The 23,637-nt window shown below is 48.5% G+C and overlaps 1 protein-coding gene across 8 annotated transcripts in view; it reads right to left on the reverse strand.

Annotated features, from left to right (window-relative positions):
- The window catches only part of Atxn7l1 (ataxin 7 like 1), a 233,489-nt gene extending 209,933 nt beyond the window's left edge, over positions 1–23,556 (reverse strand). For 7 of the 8 annotated variants that reach the window (XM_048415592.3, XM_048415591.3, XM_048415586.3 and 4 more), the window contains exons 1-2: positions 23,339–23,556; positions 22,770–22,838 (exon numbers count right to left, since the gene is read on the reverse strand). In XM_048415592.3, coding sequence (XP_048271549.1) covers positions 22,770–22,838; positions 23,339–23,519 — 250 coding nt within the window. In that variant the 5' untranslated portion in view covers positions 23,520–23,556. The remainder of the gene's footprint in view (positions 1–22,769; positions 22,839–23,338) is intronic. The other variant, XM_048415587.3, reaches the window with a different exon arrangement.
- Between the last annotated feature and the right edge of the window lie 81 nt (positions 23,557–23,637).

Genomic DNA, 23,637 nt, shown 5'->3' on the forward strand with positions numbered 1-23,637 from the left:
GATTGGTTAAATAAGACACCTAGGACCACAGAAAAACTGTATGAATAACAATAGCTAGAGAAGTGGTCTAGACAAGATGTCTAGAGATCAGGTCCAGATGAGATGCCTAGAGAAGAGATCCAGGTGAGATGCTAGAGAACAGGATAGATGCTAGAGAAGAGGACAGGTGAGATGCTAGAGAACAGGACAGATGATAGGGAACAGGACAGGTGAGATGATAGAGAATAGAACAGGAGATAGAGAATAGGACAGGTGAGATGCTAGAGAACAGGACAGATGAGATGCCTAGAGAAGAGATCCAGATGAGATGCTAGAGAACAAAGAAGTCCAGACAAGAATCAACTGAGAAGCAGTAGGGATAAATAAAATCAGGGACAGGGCGACATCACACAACTGGATGCAGAGTATTGAGGAAGAGCCCATGCGTACAACAACTGTTAATCCCGAGAACTAGAGAAGGTAAGAAGGTATGGAGACTGGCAGAGTGGAAATGCCCAAGTTCCATCTTGGCTGAGCCACAGATTAGCTATGAAATCTCGGCAAACTAGTTTTTGCCTGCTCCCACCTGTGCAGTTGTGCACAATGGGAAGACCAAAGGGCTGAATATGTGAGGTATTTGGAAGAAAATAGCTGTTCAGTAAACAGCAGCTTTTATTACTGGCATGTCTCGACAGCATCATTATTAACATTATTAACAGTGGACCTCGCCAGGGTCCACTGATTCCTGCCACTGGCCTAGGACTCTGAATTTCTATTTTCTTAGCTACTTGGGTCGTTCAGTAAAGATCAAGTGGCTATAAACCAGTTGGAGTGTTCAGGTTTTTTTTTTTTAAAAAAATCAAGATTGGAATGTGACAAGTATGGTAAATTAGAGCATTTGTAAAACATCAAAGAAGAACGGCTATATCAACCAATTCACATCTAAGCTAAAGCCATAGACAGACAACTCACAGGAGACTGTGTGAAGTTAGCAGGCACGTGAAGAATGTCAAAACCACCAGTGACCACAAGGGCAAATTAAAACAAAGCAACATTTGAACTTATGATCTCACAGGTCATTTGAGAAACCTTTGAAGGGTAACTGGTCTCAGATCATATTCCTGATGGGGTGGAGGCAAAATGTCTAGAAGGCAATTTAGCAATGAGTACCCAAAAATAAAACAAAACAAAACAAAAATACCTCATCTGGACTTGGCATTCTCCTTCTATGAATATACCTTCTAGAAATAAGAATGAGCGGGGGAAAAAAATCTTAACTAGAGGGACGTTCATTGGACTCCAATATTATTTTTAATAATGAAAAAACTGAAAATCGATATATCCAACAACAAGAAAATGAGTTACATTATGGAGTGTATAACTGATAAATACTTAATAACTTGGAAAGAAAGGTACTCGCCGTAACAAAGCAATATAAAACCAGCATTTATAAGACATATATAAAAGATCAGTACTGGTCTGTGATGGTTAATCTTGATTGTCGGCATTAGGATCACCAGAGACTACAGCAGCACACTTCTGGTGTGTCTGTGAGGAGACCCCAGAGACGGTTAGTTCCTGAGGGCTCCAACCGCATGCAGGACCAATCGCTGGGAGGATTCACAATATGGTGGCAATTAGGAAGAGGAGAAGAGGTGTGTATGAGGGAGATCTCTCCTGTTTGTTCCCTTGCTGCTTCCCGCCCATCACCTGGCCCCACAGTTATGCAATCTACTCAAGAGTCTGGGGGTCAAACTACGAGACAAAAATAACCCCTCCATTAAGCCGTTTCTGCCAGGTAGCTGCTCACGAGGATAAGAAGAGTAACTAGTGACTGGCTGAATTCAAAGGTAGCAGCATCACATGCTAACTTTTTGTTTCTTCTTTTGTTGATATGTGTTTTCTACCATGATGACCTGTCATTTTGTATTAAGAAAAGAAATGAGGGGCAGCACCTGCTGCTCTTGGGGAGGATGAAGGTTGAGTCCATATCCCAGCACCCATGTCAGAAGACACACAGCCACCTGCGACTCCAGCCCCACATCGGACACGCCCTGTGGCCTCCACAGCCACTGCATTCATGGGGTGCACTATCAGACAGGCAGGCGAGCATACATATACATAAACAAAGATGAATTTAATTTTTTTAGAAAAGAAAGACTTTTTTTCCCTGGACGCCCAAACCTCCCTGAACGGGCTCAGTGGGCCCGTGGAGACAGCATTTTTCCTCGTGATCACCTGCCTTGGTCCCTGCCCTAAAGCCCTGAGTGTGTCCCCTGGACCAGGTTCCTGCCTCCTATAGCTCTCGGTCTCCTCATCCCACCCCTTCCCAGGTAACACTTCTATCACGTGACCACCTTCCTTCCATCTCCAGAAATACAGCTCCAACAAATAAGATCTCTTCCTGGCCGTAGATCTACACCAATCTATACCCAGGAGGCCTTCTCCTCCACCCAGGCCCTCCACACGGAGGACAAGGAGCCACCGTGGGCCTCTGGAAGGAACTGTAGAGCTCAATGGGCTTGGATAAAGGACGAGAGTTCCTGACCCCACCACACCTACCAGAGGATCCCTGCATGGTGATTGACAGATAGCAAAGAGAGGATGCACGGGCAGAAAGGTCCCTTCTGACAGATCAGAGATGAGCCAACCCTCTCTAAGGACAGGACGACCAGCTAACGGTACCCTCTAAATCTCCACTCAAACACCATGCTGGGAGATGTTCAGGTCTGCTGATGACCAATCCCAAAAGCAGCCACTCGCTAGTCTCTGGTTTCCAGCCACCTCCTGCCTCCCGGACAAAAAGAACACAATTCGCCAAGGATTCACCAGTGGCTTGAGGCCACAGGGCTCCCTGAGGATGTGCTGGCCCCGGATGACAATGGGTGTGCTCAAGTCTGACCCATTTCCTTCCCTCGCGATTCCCATCTGGATTGGCTGGGAGGTCAACCACAGCAAACACTCCTTCCCTCTTTACTCTTTAAACAGAGTCCAAGAGGGATAGGTCGGCAATGGAGACACAAGTCCACAACCTTCACCACCTGCGCTGTCTCTTAAAACTGTGTGCTTTATTTTAAAAATTCATGCCAACTTTACTGTCCACTCTGGCTTTTAACCTTACAGTATCAGATTGTTTCTAAGTCGCAGCTCTCTCCCATCTCACACAGTTGCAACACTGCAAAAATTGGGCTGACTCCTGGCATGAACTAATCGGAAGTACTTTTTCCCCTCGAATTATAAAGACTAGGGCATCAGGAATGATGAAATGTAAACAGACGAAAGAATCCTTTCCCTAGAATCAGAACCAAGGCCGGGAAAGCTGGGCCAGGCTTGAACGCCCCAGGTTCCCGGCTCAGACCATTTCTAGATGGTTCCCTGAAAAGCAGTCCCATCCTCGGGCAATCCAGCCTTTGTGCCCACGGTCAGCAGCGGCGTGAGGAGGAAGCCTTGTTCTGAACAGTGTCTTCTAGCTTTCCTGCTAAGGGAGACTCAATAGCAACTGGGGGAACTGCTCACCCAGCATGCACCATGAGCCTGAGTGGCATTCATCACTGCACCCCAATCTATCTACTTCACCTCCCCTCCAAAGCTGTGAGGTGCCTGTGGTGACTCCACCTTACCGATGGGAAGAGCAAAGCTCAGAGAGGCTACAGGGCACTCCCCTGGACCAACCCCTGTGCCTGGTGAAGGATCAGCACACAGCAGGCTACTGGAGTCACCACAGTCAAATGCCAGCATCTTCTGTGCACAGAGGGACCTCCAGACCCAAGAGCCTGGCCATTTGAAATGCATTCCCCTGAAGAAGCATCCCTCTCAGGCACCCCACTTCCTCTGGCACCCTGGATTACAGATGCCCTCACCAGGGACGCTGTGCAGGGAGAACTAAGGCCAAGATAAAGGTCAGCCGAGAAAGTCGGTGCCAAGGGAAGCAGAAGGACGCTCCCCACCACGGCAGCCCTCACAGGAGCTCTCAAGCTTCTCCGTGACCCATCTCTTTAACTCAGTTTCCCCCCCCCAATCTCTCTGTTTCAGAGTCTAACCCACACTTTGTCCGCCCTCCATTTAAGTACAGCCCAGCAGTGATCCCCTGGACGTCTTAAGTTGCCCTTCAGCTGGACAAGAGCAGCTGCCATCTGCTGACCCTCAACGGTGTCATGTTGGCTCATGAGCCCACTCAGACCAAGACGCTTGCCTAAAGTCAGCCGGAGAGCGGGCAGCAGGGGCCCTCAGCAGCCCCGTTAGTAAGATCTGAGGCAAAGCCTGTATTCTGCCTTCTTTACCAGCAAGCTGCTCTCCTGCCCGCCATCCACACGGATGAATTTTAAAGTACACTCCCCACGCAGTGTGCAGAATCATCCGTGTCTCTGCTGGATCACCTGTCTGTCTGAAAATTAAAAAATAAAAATAAAAACAACCTGATGGGGGTGGCAAGGTGGCTTATCAGGTGAGGGCACTTGACTGAGTTCGATCCCCGGGTCCCACGTGACAAAGGAGAGCACAAGGACAAGCTGTCCTCTGACCTCACATGCATGTTGTAGTCTGTGCCTACATGCATACATATACACACACAACACAAATTTAAAACAAACGAGCAACATGAGTTCTAATCATGTTGGTAGAAACTCCCACCCCAAACCACGGAAGACTCCTCTTTAAACAAAAAAAGTATCACGAACACTAGAAACAAGGACCAACTATTTTTATTGTTATTGTTGCAACTCCAGGGATTGCACCCAGGGCCTTGGGCATGCTACACAAGCACTACACCACTGAGCCACACTCCCAGCCCACAAATTCATCTTCATTTTTAAATATTTTATTTATTTTATGTCTATGAATGACCTGTCTTCATGCACACAAGAAGAGGGAATCAGATCCCATTACAGATGGTTGTGAGCCAACATGATGTGGTAGCTGGGAATTGAACTCAGTTCCTCTAGAAGAGAAGCCAGTGCTCTTAACCACTGCATATGCCCTTGCTTGTCAATCCCCTTTCCACACGGCTCTCCTTCCTTGTCATGTCTGTATATAAGCTATAAGTTTCTTTGAGTACATATGCATACATGCATGCATGCATACATGCATACATACATACATACATTTCTAAATGCAAGGGAGTCATTTGCCAGAGAGAAACAACCAGCAAAGGACCTGTCCCTGTCACTGGATAAAAATGTACACACACAACACACACTGTCTCATCTCCACAAATTACCACGCAATTGGGGTACTTCCCAAACGTAGTCAGGAACGGCTATTTGTTCCCACCACACTTGCACCCTGTGTGGCCCCACGCAGCACTGCACGTGCTAACACTTTTATTAATGAAACACTGCCACCTTGTTTCTCCTTCCTTCTGTCCCATCTTTGGTCAGACGTTGCCAGTCACCTTCCCCAGTTTGTCCCCAGCTTCCTGGGCCAGCACCAACCAGCCTGTTCTCTGGAAGTCCTACCATTTCAGAGTCACGCTGTCACGCCTGGCCCTGGCCCTGCCTCCACCTCCTCCCCCAGAACGTTGCCGGACCTTGGCATCATCTTCCCAGCAGATTCCACTGTACAGGACCTTTCCATACAACACAGCCCAGCTCAAGCGACTCCGGGCCACTTGCACCATGTCTTCTGGTGGAGGGAGACCCAGTTTGGGAATGCTTTAAGAGTTTTTAAATTTTGTTGTTATTATTTGGAGTATATATGGTGTGTGTGTGTCCTGTGACCCACATATGTATTGTGTTTGTGTCCTGTGACCCACATATGTATGGTGTGTGTGTCCTGTGACCCACATATGTATGGTGTGTGTGTGTGTGTCCTGTGGCCCACATATGTATTGTATGTGTATATCTTGTGACTCACATATGTATGGTGTGGGTGTGTATTCCGTGACCCACATATGTATTGTGTGTGTATGTCTTGTGACTCACATATGTATGGTGGTATGTGTCTGTGTATCCTGTTACCCACATATGTATTGTGTGTGTATGTCCTGTGACTCACATGTATATGGTGTGTATGTGTGTGTCCTGTGACCCACATATGTATGGTGTGTGTGTCCTGTGACCCACATATGTATGGTGTGTGTGTCCTGTGACCCACATATGTATTGTGTGTGTATGTCCTGTGACTCACATATGTATGGTGATATGTGTCTGTGTATCCTGTTACCCACATATGTATTGTGTGTGTATGTCCTGTGACTCACACGTATATGGTATGTGTGTATGTGTCCTGTGACCCACACATGTATGGTATGTGTGTGTGTGTCCCCTGTGGCAATCAAAACACAATTTTCAGGAGTTGATTCCACATGTGGCAATCAAAAGACAATTTTCAGGAGTTGATTCCTTCATTTTATTGTGTATCCTGGGAGTCGAACGCAGGTCATTGGGTCTGCATGCCAAGCTCCTTGACCAGAAGAGCTAACTCACTGCCCCATGGTACAATCTTCACCTAGTTAGCTCAGGCTTCCTACCCTTTCCTCCTCAGAAAGCAAAAGCACCAAAGGCCTCTGGGATCTCAGTGCTACCTCCCAAGGGCTGCACGACCTGGCAAGTGGAATGTCAGCTTTATCTGAAACCCCAGCAGGCCAGCCTGCATGCAGTCGGTCCAGGGGCCTGCAGTCCATTCCTGCAAGCTTTGATGGAGGGAGTGTGCTCTGCCTCCTGGGCAGGGCTGAAGCAATCCTGCCTCACAAACCACCTTTCTCCATGTCCCCAACGTGGGCATGAAGCCATATCATGCACCAATGCCCCCAAAAAAAATTAAAAGGAGGAAAACAAACTCAAATTCCAGTAAGACAAATGTGTGGATAAACAAAATGTAGTAACGTCCAGGCAACAGAATCATTTTCAACCTTAGAAAAGGAAGACAGTACCAACATTCTGTTCAACATGAATGAACCTCAAAAGCACCCTGCTTACTGAAAGAGTCAGGTCAAAAGGAGAAATGCCAAATGACCCCTTTTCCGTGAGGGGCCTGGAACAGACCAACCAGCTCCTCACAGACACTGAGAGAGGAAGCATGGGGAGCAGCCGGTTAAAGGACAGTTTCTGTTTTGAGCTTTGCAGAAGTTCTAGAAACAGATGGCGGTGGGGTCACACACCCCACACATGTATCCAGTGCCACAGAAAGGTATGTTGTAGAATGGCTAAAGACTAAATGTTTCACTATGTATATTTTTAAGTTTAAAAGGTTAGTGAATTCTATTACAGTGTGGCAAAAGAAAGAGAAAATAAGACAAAGAGAAATTGCAACATTATCTGAGTCTAGGGGGGAGAGTTGGTTTTCCACACCCCCCCCAAAAAAAATCCCTCAGAACACCATTCCCCAGGTTTCTGTCTTCTGAAAGAGAAGGAGCTGGGGTTCATTGAAGAAGGGTCCCCTGGCCTCGTCACCACGGCCTGACTCCGGCCTCCCTCTGCCCACAGCCGCAGCTTCTCAGGCAGCCAGATTCTCCCACAGGCCTGCGGCAGCCAGGCCCATTCTCAGTAGGCATAAAGTGCCATCCTGTTATAAATCCTCTCCCACAAAGCACTGGATACTGGTCCTCTCTCCCCGTGCCAAGAAGTCTTTTTCTGACCATCTGTAATCCATTCAGAGGCAGCCGACAGGAAATGGCGGCAAGGAAAACCCCAGCGAAACGCAACTGGTGGGCCCACCTCTCCTCCAGCTCTCTGGACGCAGAACATCTGTGGGATTCTGAGGGTGGCTGGGCGTCTGTCAGGGGTTAAATGGGCTTGAAACAGATGCTCACAAAATTTGGTCAGAAAACCATGCTGTATCGAGCTTTTAAATTAGTTCTGGGGAAAACCTCTTTGGAAAAAAAAAACACAAAACAAAACAAACCCCAGACCCGAAGAGGGAAAACGAATCATACGAACACTAACCTCAAAATTGCTTTCTTCTGATTTCTATGGCCAATTAGACCACAATTCACAATTAGAAGCAATGAGGATCTCTTTTATTGTGGCTCCCCGTCCAATCTGGTACTGTCAGCTGCCTCACGGTGACAGCTTCATTTATTTTGGCACCAGAAGCTCAGGCCCTCAGCACACAGCCGTGGTGCTTTAAGTAGTTAAAAGTTATACAAGATAATCTTACAATTTGATACATTAAAAATCACAACTTAATATTTCTTATTTATTTTGGCATACTATATACGGCTATGGATGGGCGGAGCAGGGTTAGTAACTTTCTAGAAACAGGTAGTATTGTCAGCAGTATCTGTCGGCTTTGGGGCCATAAGCCTCAAAAGTCACGACTTCATGCGGTCACAGTTGTGTGAGACCAACCCCAGACAGCACATTCATGGACAAGTGTGACTCTCCGCCAGTAACCCCTTCCCTTCTCTTCACACCGTCTCAAAAGTGCTAGTCCAGGCTGGCCTTGAACTTCTGCCTCTCCTGCCTCTGCCTCCCAAGTGCAAGAATTTCAGGCACGTACCACCAAGCCTGGTTTTATTCCTTGCGGGTGACTCAGCCTCGGGCTGTAAGCATGCTAGGCAAGTGCTCTACCAACTACCTACACCCAAAGATCTGCAATAAAATTCGAATTATAAAAGCAGGCTAGAGTTGCATAGAGCCAGTGGGTCCACATTGCTAACTGCTGCCCAAGAAGTTGTGCACACCATATTTGTGCTGTGGGGTTTTTAACAGGGCAGTAACTAGTCTCACCTCTGAGTCCACACAGAGAGCTTGAGATGCAGGACTGAGAATTCAGAAGAGAAAAAATCCCCGGATGGGATGAAATTTGTAACAGTTTAGAATACTTTACTATTGATCAACTGTATGCTAAACAGCATTTTATCAGTCAAATTTGTAATTAGCAACTTTTTAGAGTAGGTTGCTAAATATTCATCAAAATACAAACAGGAATGGATTACTTGTAAAGACCTAAAGATATGTGTGTGTCAGAAAGAGAGAGGGGAAGAGGGAGAGAGAGAGGGAGAGAGAGAGAGAGAGAGGTCTGTCCTCAGAACTCCAAAGAGAGAACTCAGGATGTACATAAATATTACAGAAGAAGAAGAGGAAGAAGAGGAGAAAGAGGAGGAAGAGGAGAAGGAGGAGAAGGAGGAAGAGGAGAAGGAGGAGGAGGAAGAGGAGAAGGAGGAGGAAGAGGAGAAGGGGGAAGAGGAGAAGGAGGAGGAAGAGGAGAAGGAGGAGGAGGAGAAGAAGAAGGAGGAGGAGAAGGAGGAGGAGGAGAAGGAGGAGGAAGAGGAGAAGGAGGAGGAGGAGGAGAAGGAGGAGGAAGAGGAGAAGGAGGAGGAGGAGGAGAAGGAAGAGAAGGAAAAGGAGGAGGAGGAGAAGGAAGAGAAGGAAAAGGAGGAGGAGGAGGAGAAGGAGGAGGAGGAGGAGGAGGAGGAAGAGGAGAAGGAGGAGAAGGAGGAGGAAGAGGAGAAGGAGGAGGAGGAAGAGGAGGAAGAGGAGAAGGAGGAGGAGGAGGAGAAGGAGGAGGAGGAGAAGGAGGAGGAGAAGGAGGAGGAAGAGGAGAAGGAGGAGGAAGAGGAGAAGGAGGAGGAGAAGGAGGAGGAAGAGGAGAAGGAGGAGGAAGAGGAGAAGGAGGAGGAGGAGAAGGAGGAGGAGGAGGAGAAGGAGGAGGAGGAGGAGGAAGAGGAGGAAGAGGAGAAGGAGGAGGAGGAGAAGGAGGAAGAGGAGGAGGAGGAGGAGGAGGAGGAGGAGGAGGAGTTTGTCTCCTTTAAACCCCAGAGAAGTCTGCAATAGTCCATCGCATGGATGAAGCTGTGGCTTCTGCTTGGTCCTGATGGAATCTCACCATAGCTTCCTTTACCAAGAGTTGCTTTCTGGTGAACTGATGGAATCTCACCACAGCTTCCTTTACCAAGAGTTGCTTTCTGGTGAACTGATGGAATCTCACCATAGCTTCCTTTACCAAGAGTTGCTTTCTGGTGAACTAAAAGCTCTCCAAAGGCCTGTGCAGCTCTCCTTTGTTGTGTCTACCTGAAGCGTTCTTCCATCTGTCCATCTGCCCTTCCCTCCTCCCTCCCTTCCATCCTGAACTTGGCTTCTACAACACACCTTTACTGCGCTCCAGGGAGAACCATACAAAAACAGCCCCTGCCCGCATGGCAAAGGCCTTGCTGACCGCAGGCTGAAGTCTCTTCCTTCTGCCTGGGATCCCGAGCCCCACGACATCCTCAGAGCAGTGTCGAGGACCCGAGTGAGCTGCACAAGGAGCTCCTGGGTAATGGCCAAGGCTGTTTCCTCGTCAGACCACACCGGGGCCCAGCCCTGCATAACCACACCCTGGGTGCTCGGTGTGATCCAGGAAGCACTCCGGCTTCCTGACACAAGAGCATCACTCCCCTGCATCTGCTATCTGACTCAGTGGTTCACCTAGCCCAGGCTAAATAAATCCTCCCGCTGCAATGTGAGAACCAGATTATTTTAAGTGTAATTATCTTCTCCCTCCCCCAGATTAAAGCAGGGGGCCCCTTGAGTGTATGGGATAATGCAACTGGATGATTTAAAACTCGGGCTCTACCACCAGGACAGGCTTGCACTGTTCCCCCTAGGGCTTCTACGTGACTCTGCCTTCACAACACACACATCTGGAAATACCAGCACCCCAATCCTTGACCTCGCTCTCCCCACCAGCTTAAGAATCATGGTGTTAAACACCAATCTCAGAAAGTTGGTAATTAAAGGGAAAGTCCTTGTTCTGCCTTTCAAGAGAAACTTAAAGGAGTGGTTCCTTCCTGCTCGTCAGAATGAGGTCTTCTTTACAGAGAACGCCGGCCAGGAAAAGTAGGTCAGAAAGACAGAATCTGCCAATGATCATTCTATTCCCCCTGTGAAGAAACAGTGAATCCAGGCAAGGACCACCGACGAGTCCAGGCAGGGACCACTGATGGATGCCAAGGCAGCCCCAGGAAATTCCCTGCTATGGTGTAGAGAGGTCGCTGAGAGCCAGAACGCTCCCCACACAATGACAGTCTCACTGCAGAAGGAAAACCATCTTTGCAATGTATGGCGTATTTTGTATAAGATGAAGCCCTGAAAACTCAAGTGTGTTAGCTCAAGAAAACACCGTCAAAATGCGGCAAAAGCAACAGACAGAGGTGACATGCCATTAGGTCTGCAGCTTATTTTAAAATCTTACAGAAATGTTTGTATATTCCTTACCAAGAAATGGATGGATATGCTTTATATATAAAGAAGTTTATGTATACATTTTATATATATATATATTATATATATATATATATACACACACATACACACACAATGAAACAAGACACAATGTAGACCACTGTTTTAGTCTACATGGTATATACACAGGGACTCTGATGACATCCCATCTTCTTCTGTGTGAGAAATGACAATGTTGACACTGAATTGAAAGGTGTAGGGTGGGGTTTATCTCTACACATTGAAAGAGGAACTTCTCAGCATCTCAGAAAGATGATTCAGTGGGTAAGGCAGGGGCCATATAAGCCCAACAACCTGAGTTTGATTCCTGGCACCCGTGTAAAGGTGAAAGGAACGCTAAGAGCTGAGATCCCAAATGTAGGGTGGATACAGCCTACAGCACCGTGTCCGGGGGAACACACAGACTGCAGCACCGTGTCCGGGGGAACACACAGCCTGTAGCACCGTGTCCAGGGAAACGTATAGCCTGCAGCACCGTGTCCAGGGGAACATACAGCCTGCAGCACCGTGCTCAGGGGAACGTATAGGCCATACAGCCTGAGAGTCTGGGACGATATCTCCAGGCACAGGTTGGTTCCAGCAGCAAGAGGGTGGGGGTAAGAACAAGGGAAGCTGGCAGAGGCAGAGACACCTGTGAAGGCTGTCTACCTGCTGAGACAGGAGGGGACTGAGTGCAGGATCTGGAGGCCTGTGGTACCTGAGGTCACCAATAGTGAAGGAATGGAAAGTGATCATTCATTGAGCGCCTGATCAATGAAACTTTGGGGAGATTAATTTTTGAGTGATATGCAGGGAAGGGGAAGACAGGAAAGTTGGATACTAAGTTAGTATAACAGTCTGGGTCAAGTAGGACAGGCTAGTCCAGGAGGAGAACCAGGGAACAGAAGTCAGACCTGCTCTCAGAATGAGGCAGACACCAGACAGGAGGCCTTTTAAAGATGGTGGGTCAGGAAGGGCACACGTCTGCTCTAACTTTGGGGTGAAGAGAGTATGGGGGTCCACAGAAACACTTGAGGGGAGCTGGAGGACGGGGACAGAGATGAGCACTCTGCCGAGAAGCTGGGGTTGGTGACAGGCACACTGGTCTCAACAGAGGGAATGGTAAGGGTTGAGCGGGCCCCTGGGTCTACAGACAGCAAGAAGTCACACGAGGGGCAGACAAGAGGAAGAAGCATGCATGCTGCTAGCCCCTCCACAGGCTTCTCACAGCTCTCAGGTCGTCTGCTGGTTAAAACAGGAACGGCCAGCCTTCCGACTGTGGCCCCGATACCTACAAACATGTTGAGCATATTCTCAACTAGCCTGGGACACACTCGGACCACGGACCACAGGTTAGACACATCTGACTCACAGAAGTTACCAGCAGCTCCATTTGGAGACCAGGGAGACCCTTAATCTGCTCAGACCTGATTTTTATATTCTGGGTCTGTCTTCGCCAGAACGTAGTCTTCTGTGTCAGGCACAGGAGGTGATGACATTCATCTGCACACACGTCCTGTTTGGGGCTCAGCCTGCTTGTGCACAGGATGGTAAGGAAGAACACAAGGGGATGTGGGAAGCTCCCAGGGATGGGATGAAGGGTGGGACATGGCCAACAGGGCTCTTAGTCATAGGAAGGCCACACAGGGCTTTCCCTATCCCTAGGTAACCAGGGGCATTTTCCAATGGCTCGCTCACTTCCTCCTAGTCTGGGACATTATACTATGACCTTTATCAGGAGACTAAAACAAGGAATAAGGTCACCTGTTGGCAGGCCCGGGCACTAAAGTCCTGCACAGAGGAGGGACTGCAAGAACAGTAACAGGGCTGAAGAAAAAGTCACAAACCAGACAGCTCTGGTCTCTGAAATCAAGGTGAGAGGTTAAAACAGCATCTCTGAGGCCAGTAAGAGCATCACATACACAGTGCTCAAGAGGTCTGGCTAGTGAAGAGCAGACAAAATCCAGAGTGACAGGGGCTGAACATGGCTACCTCATCCTGTCCTCGTGTGGGAGGTACATTCTGTCTTTCTCTGCCACTCCAGTCCAAAGACTCTCCTTCATCACTGCCCTGGAGCCAGCCACAGCCAGGGCATGCTGGGGCTGCAGGAGGCAAAGGACTTTCACACCCACTTAGCAGGCATATCACCATCAAAAGGACACCTTGAATGTGGCAGGTATTGAAAAGCTATCTGCACTCAGTCATCCAGAGGAGCACACCCTTCATGAAAATACTAACAATTCCAACGCCAAGAGCAAACTGAACAGCAGCCCAGAAGACGTTCAAAGGGGGGGGGGGGAGAGACATCATCACTGTAGATAGATGCCCCTAGAGTTGCTTGGCAACCGTCTTTGCTAACACCTTCTTCTAAAAAGGAACGGTTTGCATCAGCTCCTCTGCTTCCCTGGGGCCAGTGCTCTGACCACACAGGCCCAAAGCTGGGGCCTTGGGATGAGAAAGCCCATCGTGGAGGATGCTGTGGATCTTACAAAGGCAAGGGGGACAGACAGCTAGTCTCTCTGCACTGCTCTGCTGAAAGGATACAACCTCTGACAGGGCTGGGCTGTTTGAAACAAGCTAGGTGTCCAGGAGCAACACTTAAGGTCCTCGCCTGTGCCCGCAGAAGCCCACGTGGGCAGGCAGTCTTAAGTGTGTCTCCAGCATGCCTTCTGCCCGTCCTCAGTCTCACTCAGTCTAAGAAGAAGAGAGAGGATTAGGGAGTACAGACTCTGGGATCAGCCAGCCACAGAGTTCGAATCCCAGCTCCCTTATTTCTCAGTCGAACCATTGAAGTCAGTGAGCCAAATTCTCCTTGGCTCCCCAGTTTTTCAAATCCAGCTGTGAAGAGGATTTCTCTCACAGGGTGATTATGAGGACCCGGTGAGAACATGCACAGCTGGCCGAGGGTCAGGCACTCAGTCTGTCCTGGCCCACTCCTGAAACAATCTTGATACAATCTGTGCCCTGGAAATAGCAACCCGGATAAGACGAAGAAGAAGACCTGACTATTCGGTAAGACAGGGCCGTAAGCACAGCTTACATTACCGATACCTATAGGATGCCAGATAGTATCTCATTTATTTTTACAGCAACTCTGAGAGGAACTATTATTCCGTTCTGAAAATGAGGAAATTAAATCTGAAATTAACACACAGCTGGGAAATGGTTGAGTCAAAATTTAAATAATGTTGCATGAAACTCCCAAGGCTGCCATGCCAATGAACTCTCTGTGTGTAGTGAAATACACACAGCGTAGCATTAACCACTGTAGCTATTTTTAAGTGCACAGTTTGGTGGCTTTAAACACATTCACACTGTCGCAGAACCCTCCACCCCAGCCACTTTCAATCTTTTTAGACTCTAGACCCAAAACTCTGGATCCACTAAGTCCAAACTTTACATTTCTGACTCCAGCCCCCATGATGCACCATTCTGTTCTGTCTACACAAACCAGATTCCTGTAGGGACCTCATAGAAGCGGGCTCGGGCAGGTTTTGTCCTTGCGAGGCCAGCACATTCGGGCAGGAGGATGGACAGGGAGCTGAAACCTGGGCCTTGGGCATGCTAGGCAGATGTTCTACCATGGAGCTGGGCCTCCAATCTTGGTCAATATACTTCTTAGAAGTGTGTTGGACATCACCTTGGTAAGGGGAGGTGTCTCAACCATCTACCGTCTATCCCTACAACACCATCACCTGTTTGCCTAGCCCCAGACTCCATGACTCGCTCGGGTACTGGGTCAGGCCACACTGCTCCCTGTTGAGGGTGTGCTTCTACCATCAACATCCACAAACTCATAGCCGGCTTTGCAGAAGTCAGCACAATGTCAGTATCACGGTTTGTGTGTTCGGAGCCCATCTTTGACTCTTACAGTGACCTCGCACCAGTCTGTCCTGCCCTGCCAAGAACTTCACTCCCTTCTTTTCATTAAGCAAATGAGCCCTTAAAGTCAGCAGGTAGAATTGAGGGGGTGGGGAGACCACAAGGATAAAGCAACCACATGAAAATGCATGCTCTATCCACATAGGAATCCCGGCTTGCCTTGCAGGAACTGGGCGAACCAGGCTAAGCCCTTCACTGCTTAGGATCTAAGCCTAGGGCTAAGCCCACCTGCAGGAAGGGCCTATCCAAGTTCTTACCGGTTCCAGGGTCTTAGGGTTCAAAATCAGGTCTACTGGGCAGAGGCAGCCAGTCTGAGCCCGGCCACAGGACACAGCAGGGAGCCCATTGTTGCGGGGTTGTAGACTGAGTTTTGGAAGAGACACACACTGAGGTCCACCCTTGCCATTCGTTTTCCACAGTATTGAGCAAAGATCCAAGCCATCGGCTAATGCTCTGTTTCTATCACAGCCACATCTGACTGCTGCGGTCACCGAAAGATCACCTTTCCCAGATGTAAACACTAGGTTGCTTGGGGTGTGGGGTCCTCAGATACAAACAAAGGAGTTGATCAGGGTCCAGTATCACCGTGTTAGCTGCTACTACTGGAAGACCACTCAGAAGGACGTCAGGGATGAAGCCAAATGTCACAAATGATCGTGAGCCCAGAGCACAGGCTCATGATCCACAGAGGAGCATGGAGAAACGATCCTGTCTAACTTGCCCACATCAGTTCTGCAGCAGAAGGCAACAGGCCCCCGACAGCGGGTAACTGAACAGGTCAACACGGCCCCACGGCCCTGGATGATGCTTTCAAGCATGTGACACACACATCAGAAGCAGTCAAGAGCCAGGCCTGGCCCTGCCCTCCACGTCTCCCAATCCTCAGCGTGGAGATCTTGAAGCCAGCTGCTCTGGTCTCCTCGTGTTCATTCCCATTTCGGGCATATCCCATGGGTAATCAAGTCGCAGAGGAAGCCAGTTGTATTTCCAGTCTGACTTTCAACATAAACAGAAATCTGAATGCTTTGCTAGGGTTCTGACGTCAGGGACCACTGAATACCAAACGTCACCATTGTTAGAATCCTCCTGTCCCCATCGTGAGGGAGGACTAGGCCAATCCGAACAAGGGATTGCACCCCACTATTGTCACTGCTGACTGCGGAGGGAGCCACAGGCTGGGAGACTTGGGGGGAGTTCCTGGAGAAACCGAGCCTGTCTCTTGGAGTCTCTTAGCTTGGCCACAGCACTGCTGGGAGCCAAAGTCCATTTGACCTGTTGGGCAGTTGATAAGGCTGACTCATTTATGGGCTGTAGGCCCAAGACATGAAATAGTAACAAAATACCCCTGAATTTTCTCTATTTTCCTGTATCCTTACTTCTCCAGCTTCCCTTTATTCTAGCGACTCTCTGTCAGGTCACTTTGCTTCCCTGGTACACATAGAGGGATGAAGGGCCACTACTGGAATCCAACGAGCACAGGGTGTTTTTATACATTCTATAACACACACGATGGTCCCTATCACAAGGAATACCTGGCTCAAAATGTCAGCAGGTGAGAAAACTGACAGACACCTCTGCTCTGTCCGGCAATAAAACCCTTCCATTTCTAGAACATTCCATATTCTCTCGTACTTTGGTCCTTCACAGAAACTGTTTCCTGCAGCTCCATCTTGTTCGGGTCTGCACAATGAGAATCTCCATTCATCCTCCGGGTCTTAGCTAAAGTAAAGCTTCTTCTGGGAGGGTCTGCCCTAAAACGGACCTCCTGCAGGCTCTCCAACAGCACCCTTGCTTCCTCTGCCAGACGCCCCTCACAATCACTGCGGTCATTTTGATGCCTGTTGTTGCTGACAGGAAGGAAGAACTTCCAGGCAAGAGACATGGTGCCCACCACTCCCGTGTCCCAGAGTCACGCAGGGCTGGTGCATGGGGGTGGGGAAACGGGGGTGGATTCTACGGACGAAGGGAGCCAAAAGGGCGTAGCACCTTCCTGCACAGGTACCACAGACGGACGAGCAGGCCCTTTACAGCCCTTATACCCTTATACTAACAGACAGCCCTCCAGGACAGAAATGACAAGATGCTAGACCATAGTTGGGAGCTGTCACTCATACAGGAGAGGAGTTATGGGAGTACATACATGTATTTATTTCAAGGCACCCAGGATATTTTGGGGAAGATACAGAAAAAAACAGATGATAGTAAAGTATATGCTCTAGAATTCTGTAACCCGGAGATTATATTTAGGCAGCTTTTAGATGAATTTAGGGTCTACATCTTCAGAGCTAAAGAATAAACAAAAAAAAATCCATTATTCTTATAGAAGATGAAGACCCAATCTAACCCAAATCTTGAAGGTAATATTTTGTATACAGTTTCCAAGTCAACTTCCTGTTCTGGAAGAAAGGAAAGCCACGCCACATTCTCCACACAGGATCTGGACACGTGGAAATTCTCATAACCACAAAGAGACGCTCGTCTCCAAAGCTCTGTATTTCCCCAGGTGAACAGACTGGCAGCTCTTTCTCAACCTAGCTGCCTTCTGCTTCTCGGGTGGGAACCACTGTAAGCCTTCTTACCCCCAATACCTCACTTCTCCTCTTCTCTACTCTCCACCACCTTTAGCTGCCCTGCCTCACCCTCTCCCCTGTCCTTCCATGCAAGCCCAGGCCAACAGAGACACCAACGAAAGACCAACATAAACAAATCTTGCTGCTCCCAGCAAAGTGGAGGAGGGCAGGTGTAAGAGTGAAATTAACAGTGAAAACGAGGTTTATCTGCGTAATCTGCAGACTCCGGCCTTCCCATCTCCTATTAGCATAGATAACGGAGTTGTCTGTGTAATGATAAAGAAGCTGAAGATAGTTTCCCATAAATCTCCATGGCTTGTCTCTGGCTTCCCTAGCTTGGGTCTTCTGAATGCATCATCCTCCCAGGCCAGCTGCCCTTTTCACCTCCACGCGGCTCCCTTCTGAGCCTCACCTCTGAGCCCGAGCAGAGCCCATGCCCACATCCCCTGCTCCTGCAGCGTCTCGGGAGCGTTTGGCGGGCCTCTCAGGGCTCTGCCGCTCCAGCTCCCTGTATGACTACAAGCAATTCTCATCCTACCTTCACAGGATGAAAGGCTGGGAACTCAGAACAGACTCTCAGGCAAGTACGGACTTCCACAGGGCCCAGAAAGGCCCTTGGAGGACTGGCTTTTCTCCATAATAAATGGAACGACTTATCATTTCAAATGTATTTTTGTAGATCTCAGAAAGCACCACAAAGGAAAACAAACAACAAACAAACAAACAAAACCAGCTCCTCATGTTCTGAAGCCACAAGTGCCTAAGTATTTTTCTGCTTCTGACAAAACCCACTTCTGAGCTGCAGTCTGTGAAAAACACTACGTCCACATAAATTGTTTTTAAATCATTCATCATAATAAAATCATAGCACGTCTAGCTCTAAAACTGAAGTTCTTCCTACAGTATGTCTTTTCTTTTTTACCACAGATTACTTAAAAATTCATGGTAATTAAAATAATACCATTTTACCGAACTAGTTTCAGTAATGAATGACGGCAACAGTCCTAATGACAAAAGGAATGAAAGCAGGCAAGCATTTGGCACCTACTGTATGCCGAGGTCTCTCCTATTATCTCCTTCACACTCTCTGTTAACATCTGTTTTATAGTTTAGGGCCCTTCTGAGACACATAGACCCCATTCTTTGTCTAGGAGTTGGTATTACTTTTTAAAAAGTTGGTTGAGGCCCTTAGTAACGAGAGCAGCTTCCCAAAGAGAGTAGGACTTTTGCTTGGGAAATTTTCAGGCGTCACCTACCAAGCTGGAGGAGAGAAGAGTGTGGCATACAGAGTTGGCACAGGAAAACAGCCTTCCTTGGAATTTTCTATCAGCAACTCAGTTCTCAGGACGATTGGGCCAGCAAGGTTCCTGGGACCCTCCTCTGGGAAAGCTCATGGCTTGACAGACTCAACCTGAGGCTAGAGTGTTCTTCATAGGAAGAAGACATTTGTGGTGCATGTTTACCTCAGGTCTCTACTTCTGCCATGCTCTAGACTCAGCCCCTCTCTTCTGTGGGGTCTGGACTCAGCCCTCTTTTCTACTATGGTCTAGACTCAGTCCCTCTTCTGTGAGGCCTGTGACCCCAAACCATTCACCTAGTAAACAGACAATACAGTGATTGTTTTTTGTTAGCACTGAGATAAACTTTGAAAAACTGAGAAAATATACCCAGTTATTCTCAATATTTCTGAAGTCACATAAGGTTGTTTTGTTGGTTTGTTGTTGGTTTGGTTTGATTTCTTAAAGCACGAGAGGTTTTTGGTTGTTGTTGTTGTTGTTTTAAGTTTCTTTAGAGGCAGGCTAGGCTGTTCAGCATGATTGTAGCTTAAAAGTGGGAACACTGACTAGTGAAGCCCGTGTACAGAAGTCTCAGAGGGATTGTGGTGGGCAGTTAGTCCCAAACCCGTTGCTCCACAGCTAGAGAATCAGCCAAGAGGAGTGAACCTCTCCCCAGGGCCTAAGTGTGGAGCTGGCTCCTAACTCACCCTGGCTCATCCTGCAACAAAACTACTCTAAGGCAACCCTCATAAGCCCAGGCCAAAAAGGAATTAGCAACAGTTTACAATTCAAATGCCTTTGCTGAGTTCTTTGTAACTGTAATTTGAGAGGAAATAAGAAAGCTAAGAAGAAGACTCCTCATGGAGACTTCAGAGCATCCAGCTCAGAGTTTCTACTCAACACAGGTGATGAGCCACACAAAGAAAGATTAGTGGGACCAGGGATGTGCCAGGAATGATACTGCAACTACCAGGTTATCCAAAAAGTCTGCTAGTGCCTATGGTACCTTCCAAAGCCATGGCGAGAATGCTCAGCAGGCAAAACGACTCCTATTTCCTATTTCCAGTCCAACTTCCCTCTCTGACTTCGGTCTAAGAAATGATCGCATCGCACCAACACTCAAAACAGCAGTCTTTGCAATGGTCCAAAGGTGGAAATGCCCCACACAGACAACGGGTGAGCGGTGTATATAGTATGGAACATGACGCTATCTTGGAAAGGAATGTACCTATACACCATATAACACCGATAAATCCTGAAAACACAAGAAAGAGAAGACAGCACAAAATGACAAATACTGTGTGGTCCCACTTACGTGAGGAACCGAGACCGAGAGCCTTCACAGAGACAGGAGGAGGACGGAAGAAGCAGGTGCTGAAGGGAAGTCGGTACACACATGCCTGCACAGTTTCTGCGTGAGACGGTGAAACTCTGCGCCGGCAGCAATGTTGCCAATGCCCCTGGGCTACGCACTCAGAAGACCTTCCAATGGTAAATTCTACAGCGCATACTCGGTTCCACAATAGAAATCCTGCCGTTTCTCAATTTCAACCCTCAACGTTTATTCTTTTATTTCCATATTTCTTCTCAAGACCTGCTTCTAGCCCATTACAGCAGTTAGGCATATCATAAGCACAGATCCCCAGAGTCCCACAGGGCCACACTATGTCCTGCGATGAACGACCCTCCACAAATATCTACCCACCCTCAGGCCTCACACCTGTGACTCCAACAAGCCCAGTGTGACCAGACACTCTAGCACAGAGTCCCAGCCCAGCCTGGAAGTTCTTACCACAGAACATGGATTAGGAGGCCCAGTGGGACCAAACACTCTAACACAGAGTCCCACCCAAACCTGGAAGTTCTTACCACAGAACATGGATTAGGAGGCCCAGTGTGACCAAACACTTTAGCACAGAGTCCTAGCTCAAACCTGGAAGTTCTTACCACGGAACATGGATTAGGAGGCCCAGTGTGACCAAAGACTCTAATACAGAGTCCCAGCCCAACCTGGAAGTTCTTACCATGGAACATGGATTTGTTGCACATATGTTTTTATCTGTAAGGAAAGTTGTGCTGCTGTACTATGTGACCTCAGAACTTCTCACCCAAGGCCACTCCACCAGGCCCACAACAAAGATAGGAAGTCCATGTGTGGCCATGGAAGCCAACTGCATGGCAACTGAACAGTGGGTATCCCCATGAAGATGCATTCAATGAGAAGCAAAATCTTTGTACCTTTGCAGGACAGAGGACATAATAAGTAAGACGTAACATCTGTGACTTCTGAGGGAAGGAGAGCTTTTCATTTTCCCTTAAAAGAATCCATTTCTCGTGCCGCAAAGAGAATCTGAGAACAAGAGTATTTTTGAAATAGCGGTGGCCAGAGAATCTGAGCTTTGTGGGTTGCGGTCCCAATTCGTCACCCAGGGCTGCCAGGGGTCAATCCCATGCACGCCACAGTCTTTCGTCAACTTTAACATACAGGCTTTTGCACCTTCATCGTGGTAAAAAGTCTGGTGGCCTGAGAGCTCAGCTCTCGAAGTGGTTCAAGACCTGAGGAGAATGAGAGCCACTAGGGATCCCTTTCCATTGCCAACACACATGGACATTTAGCACAAATAAGCTGCCACTTGTGAGGAGCCCACTTGACACCATTCTCTCGTGCATCCTAAACACACACGCCAAAACCACGCAAAGACACTGTGAGGCAAATATCTTTAGAATAATGTTTTGTTCCCAAAGTACTTAATTAGCAGACACGTGGAGCCAGAGAACGGCCCTTGAATATGCATTTTAACCTCTGCATGATTCTTTCCAGAAGAACACATTTTCCTCACCGGGCAGTCAAGAATGGATGCAGCACTGAAAACCAACAATCTTGGGTGTCAGTCCGCAAAGGGAAGTCCACCTTTCCAAGCAACTTCCATCCACCTTTTCAGGCAACACCCCCTGTCACCAGTGGACCAATCTATATAGCCAAATGGCATTTTCTCCATTCATCATGGATGAGCAAATGCTCCTACGGCTAAATTATGTCTGAACTTTTCTGACACCTTCCAGTGATCTCCTGCACCTTCTTCCCAGCACCAACTTCAGCCAGTTGGTGCACCATTGAAACTCCGGCGAGTGCATCACAATTCAGAGGAACCCACCCTTTCTCTAAGCAGAAAGTGGCCTCCCAAGTAGCTTCATTTGAAGCCAGAGGCCAGCGTGCCAAATAGTGGACTTGCAAACAGCAAAAGTAACTTACAGGGATGTGTCGCCCCAGGTCTGGCATTACGGGCTTCCCTCACAGGCCCAAATCCGAGCTCATCTGTCTATTCACTGTGTCCCTTTTCAGGTATCATATTTGTATGTTGAGAAGCACAGACTGGGAAAAAGTGCAGGCTAGGGGGTCTGTGTGCACATACTGATGCACCTACAATCCGTGCCCAGACACAAAATGTCACTTGCAGTCAGGGCTGGCCATGCACAATGGTTTTCAGCGAGAGTGGAAAAGTAGCTGTTGGAATGATCCGCCATGTGGGGTTCATTAAAACTTGTGAATTTACACACAAGGGAGGCAGGAATGCGTGTGAAGGGTATTTCACTCGGGGATGTCAAACCCCACCACCACCATTGGCCAATGGTGCCCCCAAGGAGAAGGGCAGATACCATCAGGGGGTTCGGATGTGGACTCCAGCGGAGTACAGTAAACTTCTGCCTTCCATCCTCCCCCAGTCTGCATCCCCCCCCCCCCACCCTAGTTGTATTTATACTTGGAAGGAAGTTAACAGTGAAGCAGTAGTCACCCGGGCGTGCTCAATTTTTGACAAGCCTTAGTCACTCTGTACCCAGCAGAACAATTCACATTATATTCCAAAGCCTGTGAAGACTGCCACACAAGCTAACACTAAAATGCCAAGAGCTCCACTTACCTTCTTTATTAAGCCTCATAACCTCCCTGCTTTTGCCACCCTCTTTTCCAGCCTCTTCTAAATCTACATCTGCAGATGAAAAAGAAAAGGAAAAAAGAAAATGAGGAAAAAAGGGGGGGAAAGCCAAAGTCAAGGGGGAAGGGAGAGTGTTTATTGGCAAACAGATCGATATAGATACTGTATCTGAAAATCTTGCAAAAATTGACAATGCAACATTTTCTCCCGAGTCCGGGTTTCCATCTACCTGGCCCAGATAGGTACCAAAAAAACTATGCAAGCAGCAACAGAGTCGCCTTTTAAACAGATACCACTGTGGGGCTGCGAAAGACCACCCCGCGGGCTGCCTGCCCCAGGGAGCCGGACACAGACAGACAGACAGCCTTGCTGGCAGCCGGGCCTCTCTGTGCTCTGATGGTCTGTGTCTGTGTGTATTTATTTAGAGAGAGAGGGAGAAGCATGGAGGACGCCGGGGGCCACTCTCTCTCACACACACACTTTTTCCCAGTGGCTCTAGGTGAATGGAAAGGTTACAGGATAATAAAAGGAGGAGCAGGCGGTGGGGTTCTTACTGTCGGAGCAGTGTAATTTGGCGGCGTCGATCCAGGAGGACCAGGGTTTGCCCAGAAACGCCTCCGGACTGGGCACTTTGCGGTGCAGTGTCGCCATTGCTGTTCCTTCTTGTTGCTTTTTCCCTGTTCCTTCGGCAGCAGCAGCCGAGAGACACGGGATTCGAGAACGCTCCGACGTCATCTTCGGAACGTTCCGACATTGAGTGCTCTACGAGGGGGAGGAGGGCGGCGGAGGAGGCAGGAGGCGGGGCGCGCTCGGCCCTACCCGGCCCTGCTGTGCTGCGCGGGGCCGCTGGGGG

This window comes from Myodes glareolus, chromosome 11, assembly GCF_982192425.1.
Source record: "Myodes glareolus chromosome 11, mMyoGla1.1, whole genome shotgun sequence".
Taxonomy (NCBI): domain Eukaryota; kingdom Metazoa; phylum Chordata; class Mammalia; order Rodentia; family Cricetidae; genus Myodes; species Myodes glareolus.